Source organism: Acipenser ruthenus, chromosome 6, assembly GCF_902713425.1.
Source record: "Acipenser ruthenus chromosome 6, fAciRut3.2 maternal haplotype, whole genome shotgun sequence".
In the NCBI taxonomy this organism is placed as follows: Eukaryota; Metazoa; Chordata; class Actinopteri; order Acipenseriformes; family Acipenseridae; genus Acipenser; species Acipenser ruthenus.
This window is the reverse complement of record NC_081194.1, coordinates 69,076,378-69,090,655: the sequence shown is the minus strand read 5'-3', so window position 1 is coordinate 69,090,655 and position 14,278 is coordinate 69,076,378. Positions and strand designations below refer to the sequence as shown.

General features: G+C 35.5%; 1 protein-coding gene across 2 annotated transcripts; it reads left to right on the top strand.

Moving 5' to 3' along the window:
* The first annotated feature begins 36 nt into the window (after positions 1-36).
* Positions 37-12,186, top strand: LOC117410351 (trifunctional enzyme subunit beta, mitochondrial-like). 2 transcript variants are annotated; one of them, XM_034016789.3, is made up of 16 exons: positions 37-148; positions 946-1,021; positions 1,457-1,498; positions 1,805-1,901; positions 2,040-2,084; positions 2,217-2,316; positions 3,172-3,259; positions 3,466-3,653; positions 5,567-5,747; positions 8,267-8,388; positions 9,214-9,293; positions 9,625-9,672; positions 10,094-10,181; positions 10,652-10,726; positions 11,242-11,406; positions 11,801-12,186. In XM_034016789.3, exons 2-16 carry the CDS (start codon positions 955-957, stop codon positions 11,834-11,836), a joined length of 1,422 nt encoding a protein of 473 aa, XP_033872680.3. In that variant the 5' UTR covers positions 37-148; positions 946-954; the 3' UTR covers positions 11,837-12,186. The 2 variants fall into 2 exon arrangements, with proteins under 2 accessions (XP_033872680.3, XP_058881717.1); XM_059025734.1 differs by having other exon boundaries at positions 45-217.
* The last annotated feature ends 2,092 nt before the right edge of the window (positions 12,187-14,278 follow it).

Below are 14,278 nucleotides of genomic sequence, written 5' to 3'. Positions count from 1 at the left end.
TCAAAGATTAGAGACAGGCGGATACTGAGCCAATCCCTCTGGTCGGGTCCTTTGACACTGACGAGGCTGGTTGTGTAGTTCTGTGCAGTTCAGTCGGTGTGAACTTGAAGTAAAGCAGGGGATTGGTTTTGGTGGTTCAATAACAGAGGTAAAACCCCTCATTGCTGGATAGTAAAAACAAATAAAGATCAGGAAAAAAACTGCATTAAACTAAAAGGTACCATACAGTCGGAGAGCACACCTAATAGTTTTATACATTATATGTATGCAAATGTTAGGCGTCTTCTACTGGGTAGAACTACTAAACTGTATAGCGTACTTTTTTTTTGTTTGTTTGTTTTTGCAGTACCGTGAGTAGTAATTCACCTAGTCATTGCTGTTCTTAGATGTCCAGTGCAGCAGTGCTATCTAAATAGACAGTATATTGTTGGTTTTACTATAACAATAAATGTTTATTTTTGGGTAGTTTATTAACAGTATACTATGGGTAGTACTCGTATTTATTGATAACCGTGTATTGGTAATTTGTTTGCTGTGAAATAGGAGTTCATCATATTTACTTTTCGCACTTGTCATGTGTATACATACATTAGTATTACGTAGGTAAGTATGCTTGTGATGCCCTTGTACAGGGCAGGAAAGTAGGGCATAGGTCATTTGGCTGAGAAGGCGGGGCTCAGCTTACTGTACAGCGCTGGATAAAACTTTGTAAGATGAGGAGAGGATTTGTAGTCATGTTTTTACTAATATATTCTGCACACATTTTGAATGTCTAGTCGTGATTTAACAAGAGAAGACTACTAATATGTCTGTCTATAATTTATAGTTTAAATTACAAAAAAATTGTTGTTTTTTTTTAATTGTATACCACTTTAGATGGTTGATCTGGCTAAAAAGTAAATTTTGCATTTAAAAGCACGCTGTTTTATTTGTTGTGTACCTTAGGGAAACACAATGGCGTCCATGTTGGCATACACTATCAGAAATTGTCCAGTTAATTCCTTTTGGCCTGCAAATCTCAGTAAGTAAACTTTGATGATAAATATTTTAATGTAATTTTAAAACGTTTAATAGCAAATGTGAAGATACAACGCATTTGTTAGGGTCGCCTAGTCAAATACATCTCACCTGTGCCTTTAACATGTGCCACACTTTAAGTAAAGCTGGGCGGCATACAGTAAGTTCTAATTACACCACTCTGTCCAGCAAAAAATAAATAAATACATAAAATAAATAAGGTGCAAGGACTAATATAATGGAGAGGTCTGTGCTATACAGTTTTTGGAATTAATACATATTTTTTTTTGCAAATTAAAAGTTCTGCAAGCCTTGAACAGTGTTCTGATAGTGATAAAGGTAGTGAGTGATTTTTTAAAAACCTTTCTCACACAAGAATGTTATCATTTTATAACATGCAATAACCTAATTGGATTTTCTGATGAATTATATTTTTAAGCTGCAAGAGCACTGAGTTCTACTTCACAGCTTCAAGCTCAAGGTAATACAAAAAATAAATTGAGTAGGCTACATACATCAATACATATAAGTATTTGGGAATGTTTTTCAATAGTGTACTGTAGTAGGTTCATACAAGATGGCCTTTGGAATGTGGCATCTTTTGTAAAATCAAGCCAACTCTGTGTGTGTGTGTGTGTGTGTAATATATAGAATGTAGATATTTACCTTACACAAAACTGGTATATTAAATTACTCAGTAGCTCAGTATGTAATAATTATTTAGTGTGGTAAAGGTGTTGTAGTAACTTAAACATTCTGTTTTTATGTCTCATGTCAATCACCCTAGTTCAGCCGAAGACTAAGAAGACCCTGTCTAAAACCGGTGTTAAAAATGTTGTTTTGGTAGAGGGTGTTCGTACACCTTTTCTGCTTTCTGGAACTGCGTGAGTACAATTAACAGTTGTGTATGAAACGAGGACATCAATACCAATTCAAGAAGTATTGTAATATTAATGGTTTATATTGGCTATATTATCTTGAATTTTAGGTGTAATTAACATTATTTATTTTCATTTTTGAAGTTACAATGATTTGATGCCCCATGACTTGGCCAGAGCAGCTTTTCAGTAAGTAAACTTCTTACACTTTTCAAACCTGTATTTACATCTTATCAAAGTGTGTTAACTTTTGGACATTCTTTACCACAAGTTATTTAGAGTTTATAACATACTTGTTTTCTTATATATTTATTTTCATAGGGGTCTTCTCACTAGAACAAGTCTTCCAAGAGATGCTGTTGACTATATTATTTATGGGACGGTTATCCAGGAGGTCAAGACGAGCAATGTTGCAAGAGAGGTAGGGTTTGTCTTATAGGTATAAAATAATTTATTTGGTTGTCATACTGCTGCAAGGGTTTGCTAGGTGCTTGAATAAATGTTAAGAAACAACACAACTCGCCAAACCTAATAACACATCTGAACTGCTTATCGAAGTGTAAAACTGAGAGCATGCATCAAGAATGTTAAAATATACAGGTGTCACTTGTGGTCTAAAATGAACAGGTTTTATTGTCTCACCTTTACTGAGTCATTAGGCTGTTTGACTTTTGATTCAGTTGGCACCAACTTTGTTTTACAGCCTGCAGCCTTGTCTTGAATTTGTTTGAGCCTTTGCAACTATTTCATTGGGGGTAGAGAAACAATAAGAAAGATTTGTGAATGAATCCTTTCTTTTTTTGTCTGTAAATATATGTTCCGGTCCACAGTAAATATAAACCGATCACAGACACATTAAAGGACACTAAAATCTATGAGAACAATAAAATAAACAGATAAAAGTGAAATGACAAATAGAGAAAATTGATATCCAGTCATAAGAAACCCACCATAAGAAGCAACCTTGTGTATAGTATGTTTTGCCAAAAATGTAACAAAATGAAATACGTAGGAGAGACATACAGGATTATATAAAATAATACAGAATCGCCTGTCAAACATAAGAAATAGAAAAGTAAATTAACCAATAGTTCAACATTTTACAAAAAATGAACGTAACATGAATGACCTACAATTTGTTGATTTTAGAAGAAATCAAATTGACTTTCTGTAGTATCTACTTTTCAAACTGCAGATTTTGTTTTCTTCAAATGTAGCTTTAGCTGTTGGGCCACCTGAATTCCCATGTTTATATAAGTTTAATTGTGTTCCTCAGGCTGCCTTGGGAGCAGGACTCTCTGAAAAAACTCCAGCACATACAGTTACCATGGCATGCATCTCTTCTAATCAGGCAATGACTACAGGTATTTAAGTTACAGAAAGCAATGCAGAATGAACATTTTTACTGCAGGTGGTGTTTTGATCTTTTGAGACCTAACCCTTTGGTTTTAATTATTTTTCTGTTGATGTTTTTAAAAAAAATTAAAAAAAATTATGGACAGTTAGTAGCTACTGCTTTCAGAATTTCTATAGTATATAAGTATGTAAAACATTCTGTATTGCTGTGTAGGTGTTGGTCTGATTGCCTCAGGCCAGTATGATACCGTGGTAGCAGGAGGTGTGGAGTTCATGTCTGATGTCCCTATTCGTCACAGTCGGAAGATGAGGAAGACCTTGCTGTCACTGAATAAAGCGAAGACCATGGGTCAGAGACTGGCACTTCTTGGCAAGCTTCGGCTCGATTTTTTTGCACCAGAGGTAGAAATATTACAAACTAAAGGCTTTTGTATCAGACAATTGAACAAACTTTACATACCTGCAAAGTGTACCAAAATGTTTTATTTTCATTTTTTAGATTTTATATATAATATATATATATATATATATATATATATATATATATATATATATATATATATATATATATATATATATATATATCTCAATATCAACACACAAAGTCCATAATGTCAAAGTGAAAAATAAAATCTACAAATTGTTCTAAATTAATTACAAATACAAAACAGAATATTCACCCCCTTGAGTCAATATTTGGTAGAGGCACCTTTGGCAACAGTTATAGCCATGAGTCTATTTGGATAAGTCTCTACCAGCTTTGCACATCTGGACACTGCAATTTTTGCCCATTCTTCTTTGCAAAATTGCTCAAGCTCCGTCAAGTTGGATGGGGACCTTTGGTGAACAGCCATTTTCAACTTTTTTCACATATTCTCAATTAGATTGAGGTCTGGGGTTTGACTGGGTCACTCCAGGACATTAACCTTTTTTGTTTTTAAGCCACTCCAGTATGGCTTTGGCTGTATGTTTTGGGTCATTGTCCTGCTGGAAGATTAATCTTCTCCCAAGTTCCAGGTCTCTTGCAGACTTCAGCAGGTTTTCCTCAAGGATTTCTCTGTACTTTGCTGCATCCATTTTGCCCTCTACCTTCACGAGCTTTCCAGTCCCTGATGCAGAGAAGCATCCCCATAGCATGATGCTGCCACCACCATGCTTCACGGTAGGGATGGTGTTCGGCTTGTGCCAAACATAGCGCTTAGCGTTGAGGCCAAAAAGCTCTATTTTGGTCTCATCAGACCATAGAATCTTCTTCCACTTTGTCTCAGAGTCTTCCCACATGCCTTCTGGCAAACTCTAGCCAAGATTTGATGTGAGTTTTTTTCAACAATGGCTTTCTTTTTGCCACTGTCCCATAAAGGCCAGTTTTGTGAAGCACCCGGGCTATTGTTGCCGTATGCACAGTGTCTCCCAGCTCAGCCGTGGAAGACTGTAACTCCTTTAGAGTTGCCATAGGCCTCTTGGTGGCCTCCCTGACTAGTGCCTTTCTCACCCGAATACTCAGTTTTTGAGGACTGCCTGTTCTAGGCAGATTCACAGTTGTGCCATATTCTCTCCATTTCTTAATACTGGACTTTACTGTGATCCGGGGGATATTCAATGCCTTGAAAATGTTCTTATATCCTACCCCTGATTGGTGCTTTTGAAGAACCTTATTCCGGATTTGCTTTGAATGTTCCTTCGTCTTGATGATGTAGTTTTTGTTAGGAAATGTACTAACCAACTGTGGGATCTCTGTGGTGTATTTAACCTGAAATCATGTGAAACACCTTAATTGCACACAGGTGGACTCCATTCAACTAATTATGTGACTTCTAAAGACAATTGGTTGCACCAGAGCTTCTTTAGGTGTGTCATAGCAAAGGGGGTGAATACTCATGCAATCAATTATTTTCTGTTTTATATTTGTAATTAATTTAGAACAATTTGTAGATTTTATTTTTCACTTTGACATTATGGACTTTATTTGTGTTGATCAGTGGCAAAAACTCCTAATTAAATCCATTTTGATTCCATGTTGTAACACAATAAAATGTAGAAAAGTCCAAGGGGGGTGAATACTTTTGAGAGCCACTGTGTGTGTGTGTGATATATATATATATATATATATATATATATATATATATATATATATATAAATTAGTAATTAGGTTTGTGCTCTTGAAAGGATCTGACCTTGTTGAAGTTTTTGAACCACGAGAAATAATATGTTGAATGACAATTTATATAGATGCTATTGCTCAAACACTTTGTGCTCTGTCACTCCCTGTGTCACTGTTGCAAACAGTACATTTGTTTCCCATGTTTTCTTATAGCTCCCAGCAGTTGCAGAGTTTTCCACTAGTGAGACAATGGGTCACTCTGCAGACAGGCTTGCTGCTGCCTTTGGAGTTACCCGTCTGGAGCAGGACGAGTTTGCTTTGCGTTCTCACACACTAGCCAAGAAGGCTCAGGATGCAGGCCTCCTTAGTGATGTGATCAAGTTCAAAGTGCCAGGTAACTATGGAGTTAAGCAAGGGCTTTCGGCATGCATTAGCCCTCCCCTTTAACTGCTAAAGTCGATTAGCAGGTATACTGTATTTGATTCAAGTCCCATGCAGCTACGCCATTACATAAAAAGGAAACTCTTCCTGTTTACCCTAATATAATGAATGCCTTTCCATTTTAAAATTGCTGAATGACATTGGCAGTATTTTTTTTCCATCCCACTTTATTTTTATGACTGTACATCCTCCATTTTTCCTTTAGCACTAAGCGAGACAGTAATGCATTCCAGGCTTCGTTCACACAGCAAGCCCAATGCATTCTGTAGCGAGAGTTTCAGCGTTTCCAACAGCTATAAACATGACATTTTGTTCATACTTAACCTGGTTCAAACCAACATGAATAACTGATTCAGTAACAGGCTTCACCAGAATGAGCTTAAAATGTTCTACATGGCAAGGAAACAGTACTTTGTAGCAGCTCTTACTGGCTGTACCATTCTAATCAACTGCATAGTAACGATCCTGTGAAAGCTAGTGACATGTAAACATGGTCTGTACAGACAATGCTCATTTACTTTTGAAGATGCAAAAACTGCAGTTAAAATATGAATATACATTTATATTTACCAAGTAAAGCTATTAAAGTTACATAAAGATATATATACAGCCCTTGCGAAAGTATTCGGCCCCCTTGAACTTTGCGACCTTTTGCCACATTTCAGGCTTCAAACATAAAGATATGAAACTGTAATTTTTTGTGAAGAATCAACAACAAGTGGGACACAATCATGAAGTGGAACGAAATTTATTGGATATTTCAAACTTTTTTAACAAATAAAAAACTGAAAAATTGGGCGTGCAAAATTATTCAGCCCCTTTACTTTCAGTGCAGCAAACTCTCTCCAGAAGTTCAGTGAGGATCTCTGAATGATCCAATGTTGACCAACATGACTAATGATGATAAATAGAATCCACCTGTGTGTAATCAAGTCTCCGTATAAATGCACCTGCACTGTGATAGTCTCAGAGGTCCGTTTTAAAGCGCAGAGAGCATCATGAAGAACAAGGAACACACCAGGCAGGTCCGAGATACTGTTGTGGAGAAGTTTAAAGCCGGATTTGGATACAAAAAGATTTCCCAAGCTTTAAACATGCCAAGGAGCACTGTGCAAGCGATAATATTGAAATGGAAGTATCAGACCACTGCAAATCTACCAAGACCTGGCCGTCCCTTTAAACTTTCAGCTCATACAAGGAGAAGACTGATCAGAGATGCAGCCAAGAGGCCCATGATCACTCTGGATGAACTGCAGAGATCTACAGCTGAGGTGGGAGACTCTGTCCATAGGACAACAATCAGTCGTATACTGCACAAATCTGGCCTTTATGGAAGAGTGGCAAGAAGAAAGCCATTTCTTAAAGATATCCATAAAAAGTGTCGTTTACAGTTTGCCACAAGCCACCTGGGAGACACACCAAACATGTGGAAGAAGGTGCTCTGGTCAGATGAAACCAAAATCGAACTTTTTGGCAACAATGCAAAACGTTATGTTTGGCGTAAAAGCAACACAGCTCATCACCCTGAACACACCATCCCCACTGTCAAACATGGTGGTGGCAGCATCATGGTTTGGGCCTGCTTTTCTTCAGCAGGGACAGGGAAGATGGTTAAAATTGATGGGAAGATGGATGGAGCCAAATACAGGACCATTCTGGAAGAAAACCTGATGGAGTCTGCAAAAGACCTGAGACTGGGACGGAGATTTGTCTTCCAACAAGACAATGATCCAAAACATAAAGCAAAATCTACAATGGAATGGTTCACAAATAAACATATCCAGGTGTTAGAATGGCCAAGTCAAAGTCCAGACCTGAATCCAATTGAGAATCTGTGGAAAGAACTGAAAACTGCTGTTCACAAATGCTCTCCATCCAACCTCACTGAGCTCGAGCTGTTTTGCAAGGAGGAATGGGCAAAAATTTCAGTCTCTCGATGTGCAAAACTGATAGAGACATACCCCAAGCGACTTACAGCTGTAATCGCAGCAAAAGGTGGCGCTACAAAGTATTAACTTAAGGGGGCTGAATAATTTTGCACGCCCAATTTTTCAGTTTTTTATTTGTTAAAAAAGTTAGAAATATCCAATAAATTTCGTTCCACTTCATGATTGTGTCCCACTTGTTGTTGATTCTTCACAAAAAATTACAGTTTCATATCTTTATGTTTGAAGCCTGAAATGTGGCAAAAGGTCGCAAAGTTCAAGGGGGCCGAATACTTTCGCAAGGCACTGTATATATATATATATATATATATATATATATATATATATATATATATATATAGCTCAAAGAGCCAGCTGCCCAACGTTTCGATATGTTGTACATATCTTTCTCAAGGGAGCCTGTGTTTGAATCAAAACATTGGAGGTATTTATAGGTTTTTGACGGCATGACAACTACTTGTTATATATATATATATAAAACAAAAAAATACTAAATATTGGATACAATTGTTTTGTATTTCAACAGGACGGGACACAGTCACAGCAGACAATGGGATTAGACCAAGCTCTATGGAACAGATGGGCAAACTGAAGGCTGCTTTTGTCAAACCCCATGGAACAGTCACTGCTGCAAACTCTTCTTTCTTGGTAAGAGGGACAGAATACAACACAGTCATAAAGCACATCTTGCAGCACAGATGGTTTAGTTTGAGTTTTCAATTTAATAATAACAACAATATATTTATAAAAAGAAAAGTGAAATTCTGTTACTGTTAGGGATATTTTTCAGAGTTGGTTGATATTTTAATAATTCAAACATGTTTGTAAGTCTTTTTTCCATTATTACACTGACGTTAATGTAAAATAAAGAATGAATGAATGAATAGCCATGCAATATGCTGGAATGGCCAGGCTTCTGGTTAGGAACGGAGCATGAGATTACAACTGAACACTGGTTTAGTTTAAAAGCAGAGTTGTGTTATGATATTTAATTTACTGTGTACAATTACCATTACAGTAAGTATTATGAAAAATGTAAAATTATGTTTTAATGGTATCTAAAAAATACAAAAAGAAACATGTCTAAAACCGATAGGCCATGGAATTAATTCATCCCAGATGACACTGCATGTGAAGCTAGGCAGACCATATTCTAGCTAGCTGAGCAGCCACTATCTGTAAAAGTTGGCTCGGGGAAATTTGAATGAAAATAATAGATACATCTACAGGCTTTTATTGGGTTGCACTGTGCTGCTGTGTGACCGGAAAAAATAAACACAATTGTTCTGGACTGCAGTCAAAAATGTAATCAATACCTCCAAGCATCAGGATAGTTCTGAGTTGCCTGAAGCAGTTCAAACGATCCGGGAAGATAGGAAACAGCACAGCAAGGTCTAATACATCTTACAGGTATTGTTAATACTTATATGGATGTGACACTGGCTCTTTCATTAATAATGTTCTTCTGTTTAGACTGATGGTGCTTCAGCAGTTCTTCTGATGTCTGAAGAGAAAGCACTTGCTATGGGATACAAACCAAAAGCATATCTAAGGTAAAGACTATATATATATATATATATATATATATATATATATATATATATATATAAAATTAAGAAATACAAAATGATCGAAGTTAAATAAATGCGTTTTTTTTTGTTTTGTTTTCAAACCATGTAATATCTACAAATTATGATGGGTATGTCCTGCACATTATTTATGTATGTATGTATGTATGTATGTATGTATGTATGTATGTATGTATGTATGTATTTAATGAATTGAGAGTTAAAACAGCACATGCCTTTGTAGCAAGGACATTTAACATGGTTATAGTAGTTTATAGTTCCTTGTCTTGATAGTGATACTTTTCTATTTTAATAGGGATTTTGTGTATGTATCCCAGGATCCAAAAGACCAGCTTCTGTTGGGGTAAGTGAGAAGCGTATTTTTTTAATGTACTAACTTCCAAGTTAGTTTTTTTTGTGAGATTTATGTAAAGTAACTTTGCACCCCATTGTTTTCTAAAAAAAAAAAAAGAATACAGTCTTAAACTGAATGTCGTATCCTTGTAACCCTGCTACTTTGTAAATCGGATTATAATGAAACATCCTAATGACTACCTAAGGACGTTCTTTAGTTATTCATGGTATCAAACATGGGGTAAATGGAGTGTGCCTGTATGTCACACATAGACTTGTACATATATTTATAGAACCCCTAGTCCAGTTCTGATGACACTGAGCTCAAATAAAAATTAAATCAGAAATTTCTGTGCTAGTTTAAAAAAAAAACCAAAAAAAACATAATCCCTGACATACACTGTTTGTTATCTATTATCTTCATCTCACAGCCCAACATACGGTACTCCTAAAGTTCTTGAGAAGAGTGGTTTGACAATGGCTGATATTGATGTTTTTGAGTTCCATGAAGCTTTTGCAGTAAGTTTTTTGCATTTAAGGTACCTTAAAAAATGAGCAGCTTGAAATATATGAAATTAGATTATTTTCTTAAATTTGATTATGTGACTTGTAAGTTTTTGCTGCATGCAAAAATTAATCACATCAAGTGTCATAGCGCAGGACAGTACAGATGGCTGCTATAGATTACAATACTGTTATAAAACATGTAAACAGTTAAGTTTAGTCACATTGAACCTGCACATTGTAACTGTAACTCTACATTGACCTGATATGAAGCAAACTGACAAGAAAAATATAAAATGAGTCTGTCTTGGTGCATCGTTTTTATTATGTATAACAAGATCTGTTTTCTGGTAGATTGAGAACCTTACTGTAATTGTCTAATGGCAGCTTTTCAGTCAGTGTGAAAAAATATTCCGTTGAGTGTAGGTGTTCAAAGCCTCTATTTTCTCATTGCACCTGCTATTTATTTGTTTATTTATTTACAGGGACAGATCATCGCTAACATGAAAGCTATGGACTCTGACTGGTTTGCACAAACCTATATTGGCAGGAAATCTAAGGTACAAGGATGGATTGTATTTGATACATTTTCTAGGAGATTTTTTGCACATTAAATCCTTTAATGTGCAGACATTTCTTGTTACATTTGTTCTTTGTAACATGCTGCTTTTGAGCCCTGTAGAGGTTATAATTCAAAGGTGCAGCTGGAAAAAACAAACTTCAAATGTTCTAATGAATCTTGAAACTGTGGAAGTTGTAAGTAAAAAGAAGTTTATTGTCTTGTTGCTATAAAAAGTATCAAACATAATGAAGGTCCTTTCTTTTTTGTGTATGTGACTATGCAAGGTAAAAAGTCGAAGTTTAACCATGTGTGATTTACCTTGCAAGATAGCATGTCAAAGCTGATCATATAAAATAAAACGTATAAAATAAAAAATAAAAATGTATATGTTTACTAGAAATTACCCTTTCTTATTTCAGTGCATGACAACTTTAACTTGATACCACCTGTCATAGGAATGCATTAGAACATTTTGTTTACAAGGCATGCTAAAAGCATGATTTGTTTTTTTAGGTCGGTGCTCCTCCCATGGAGAAGTTTAACAATTGGGGTGGGTCCTTGTCTTTGGGACATCCATTTGGGGCCACAGGCTGCCGACTGGTAACAACCGCAGCAAACAGAATGATTAAGGAAGGAGGACAGTATGCTGTGGTAGCTGCCTGTGCTGCAGGAGGACTGGTAATGTAGATCAGATTTAACATCCAAACTGATTTTATGTGTAGGACAGTCAGTGGGCTCTATTCAGTTGACCTAAATGGTAATTGGCTAAATTCTGATGATGCACTACATAGACTGTCATGCACGGCCAGATGTTATATTTTATACTTGTTGTTCATCCATTTAAATGATCTCAGTGGTGTATTTAAAACTGTTGCCTGTTAGGTCAATTGAATAGAATCTAGTGGGTGTATCCATATTCTCAACAATTTCTGCCACCTATCCACAGTAGTCTTCTGTAATACAAAAGCTTACTAATTTGTTATTTAAATAACATTTATTTAAAAGAACCTATGGGCACAGTATAAATCAGAAATCTAATGTTCTAAAATGTTTTTTTTTTTTTTTTTTTTAGGGTCATGCTATGATTGTGGAAGCCTATCCCCAGTAAAGAATGAATTGTCAAATTCTGATGCCCTAGTTAATGCACTTACTTATAGAAAACAAAAAGGCAGAACATCTTGGTTCTTGTATTTGAATGGAAACGCTATGCCTTTGTTTATATTCTACCAGTTTGCCTTGACACAGAATGAACTGATTTTATATAAGGCTTTTGGAGATGGTGACTACAGATCCCAGAAGTGAAAATCCAAGAACAGCATTGATATAGATTATTTCAGTTATAAGCTTTCTTCCCCAGCAGTTAACTTTGTGGTAATATACAATAATATTGTATTACATTTTTTAAAAGAATACTGTTTGAATATAAAATAAACACTTTGGGAAAGTTGTTGGACACTTTCTGTTTGGTGTCTCTAGTGATGAGCTTTGTATGTTGCAGGACAGCTGTGTGTTGACCATTCTTGGGGTAGATTCAATCAAAAAATACTGTGCTGCTTTATGACTCACAGTATTGCCCTGCTTTTGATAATATTCAATCAAACTTCCAGACACAGGATAACACACCCTTAACACACCACTCTGTAAGCAAATGTGTTAACCTTCATAAACACATGGAAATGTTGATATATATTTTTGTCATGTTGTTTCTGAATCCAAATGAGAATTGGCAATTTGGTCCATTATCCTTGGTAATTTGTTTGTGTGAAATATTTTTTTGATGATGAAGTGACAAAGTATTATGTGTATGCTTTGAACTTGGGGTCTGTTGACATTAGCATTAAGCGCACTATTGCAAGTGAATGCAAAAATCAATAACTTCCGTTTTCAAATCAGAATATCCATATTTATGAAGACAGGGCTTGACTGAATTTACTTGCTGAAGTGGAGCAGTGGAACTCCAGTGTCCAGAGTTCCAAGTGTATTGGTTTGTTTGTTTTTGCTGGATACAAAAACAATCAATATTGTACTGCAGCAGGGGCAGTGTAAGGATTTTCTGTACAATTAAATTAGATGCACACAATTACATATGTATTTTTTTTATTTATTTGATTTCCTTTAGCGTGGGGGGGTGATGAATATGATAATTTACAAGGGCTATTTATAAGAGGCCACAGACAGGTGAAAATACACAAAATGTAAAACCATTATAGTGAAGCAGTTGTTCCACAAACAGGTAAATAACATTGACATTTCAGGCAATTGGTTTGTCCAACATACCTAAACATGAATATAATATGCGAGCATTGAAATGTAGGGTATTATTTTAGCCATTTCATATGAGAATGACTTGTCAGGTAATGCACTTCCCCTAGGATAAATGGCTATAGGAACAGGGATCCATGCCACAATGAACAAACACAGAAAATAACTACTTTAAACTCCTTTATATCAAAAACCCAAATTCGATGGCATACATTTTAGTGATGAAGGATAAGTGGTAATAACACATTAAACGTAAATGTGTTTTTTTTTTTATTAAAACGTATGAAAAGCTTGGTTTGGTTACCCGTTAGGACTATGTAGCCCCATGGTATAAAGTAAACATAATGAAACACAATCTGAACCCTTATTGTACTATCGTAAAAATATATGTATGTAGGTCACATTTACGTTTGAATGCTTACAGCAGATCATTAAATTGGAACAAGCATGTTAGTCCCATGTCTGCTGTAAGTAAAAAAAAAAGTTTGAAAAAGTGTATCACCATGATCTAAATCCACCATATGTACTGAAAACATAAAAATGTTTGACAAAAACATAATGAAAGACAGATAGACCAGCATCTCTTTATCACTAGGTTTTGATATTCCTAATAGCTTTGACTGAATTTTGTCTTGACTACGTTAAATCTCGATTTGATAAGCAGTTCTCTAGATATATGTGAATATGTAAGTGTAACATACTAGTGCATGCATAAGGTTAGAATATATAATATGCATCACAGCGGGGGATAGCAAACCTTATTATCGACATTCTTTGACAAGTTCCTTATGATATCAGAATATATATCGTGGTGTGATCTACTTTTGTATAAATATTAGTCAACTGAATACCACTAAACGCAATCTTTACCATAATGTTGTTTACATTTTATATGTAGAAGTTATTGTACATACTAGGTGAAACTGACTTATTTTTTTCTTTATGCTGACCAATAATGACTTTATCTTCATGGAATATGTATACTGTAGTGGTTAGACCAAAAAAAAAAGGAATCACATGTGATATGTTGCTCACACTTTTATATAAATGGATGCCAAGGAAATAACTTCAGTGCAAGTAGGAACTATAGTCTCCACAATAAGCTCTTAACACTTCCTGACAAATGAATGCTGTAAATGTGGAAATTGCATTGCTGGTTTTGCATGATAATCTTTGTTCAAGGCTGAATCGATTCAATTCTTTAAGCCTGTCTGCATATGACATGCGTTTTAAACACAGAATAATTCTGGTTGCTCTTCTTTGCACTCTTTCTAGAGCAGCAATTGGA

What these genes read in the sequence shown, in the direction of transcription:
- LOC117410351 (XM_034016789.3), top strand. Translation starts at nt 955, where the DNA reads ATGGCGTCCATGTTGGCATACACTATCAGAAATTGTCCAGTTAATTCC. An exon ending in TCGATTTTTTTGCACCAGAG is followed by an intron (nt 3,654 to 5,566) that starts GTAGAAATATTA and finishes GTTTTCTTATAG; the next exon opens with CTCCCAGCAGTTGCAGAGTT. An exon ending in ATATTGGCAGGAAATCTAAG is followed by an intron (nt 10,727 to 11,241) that starts GTACAAGGATGG and finishes TTGTTTTTTTAG; the next exon opens with GTCGGTGCTCCTCCCATGGA.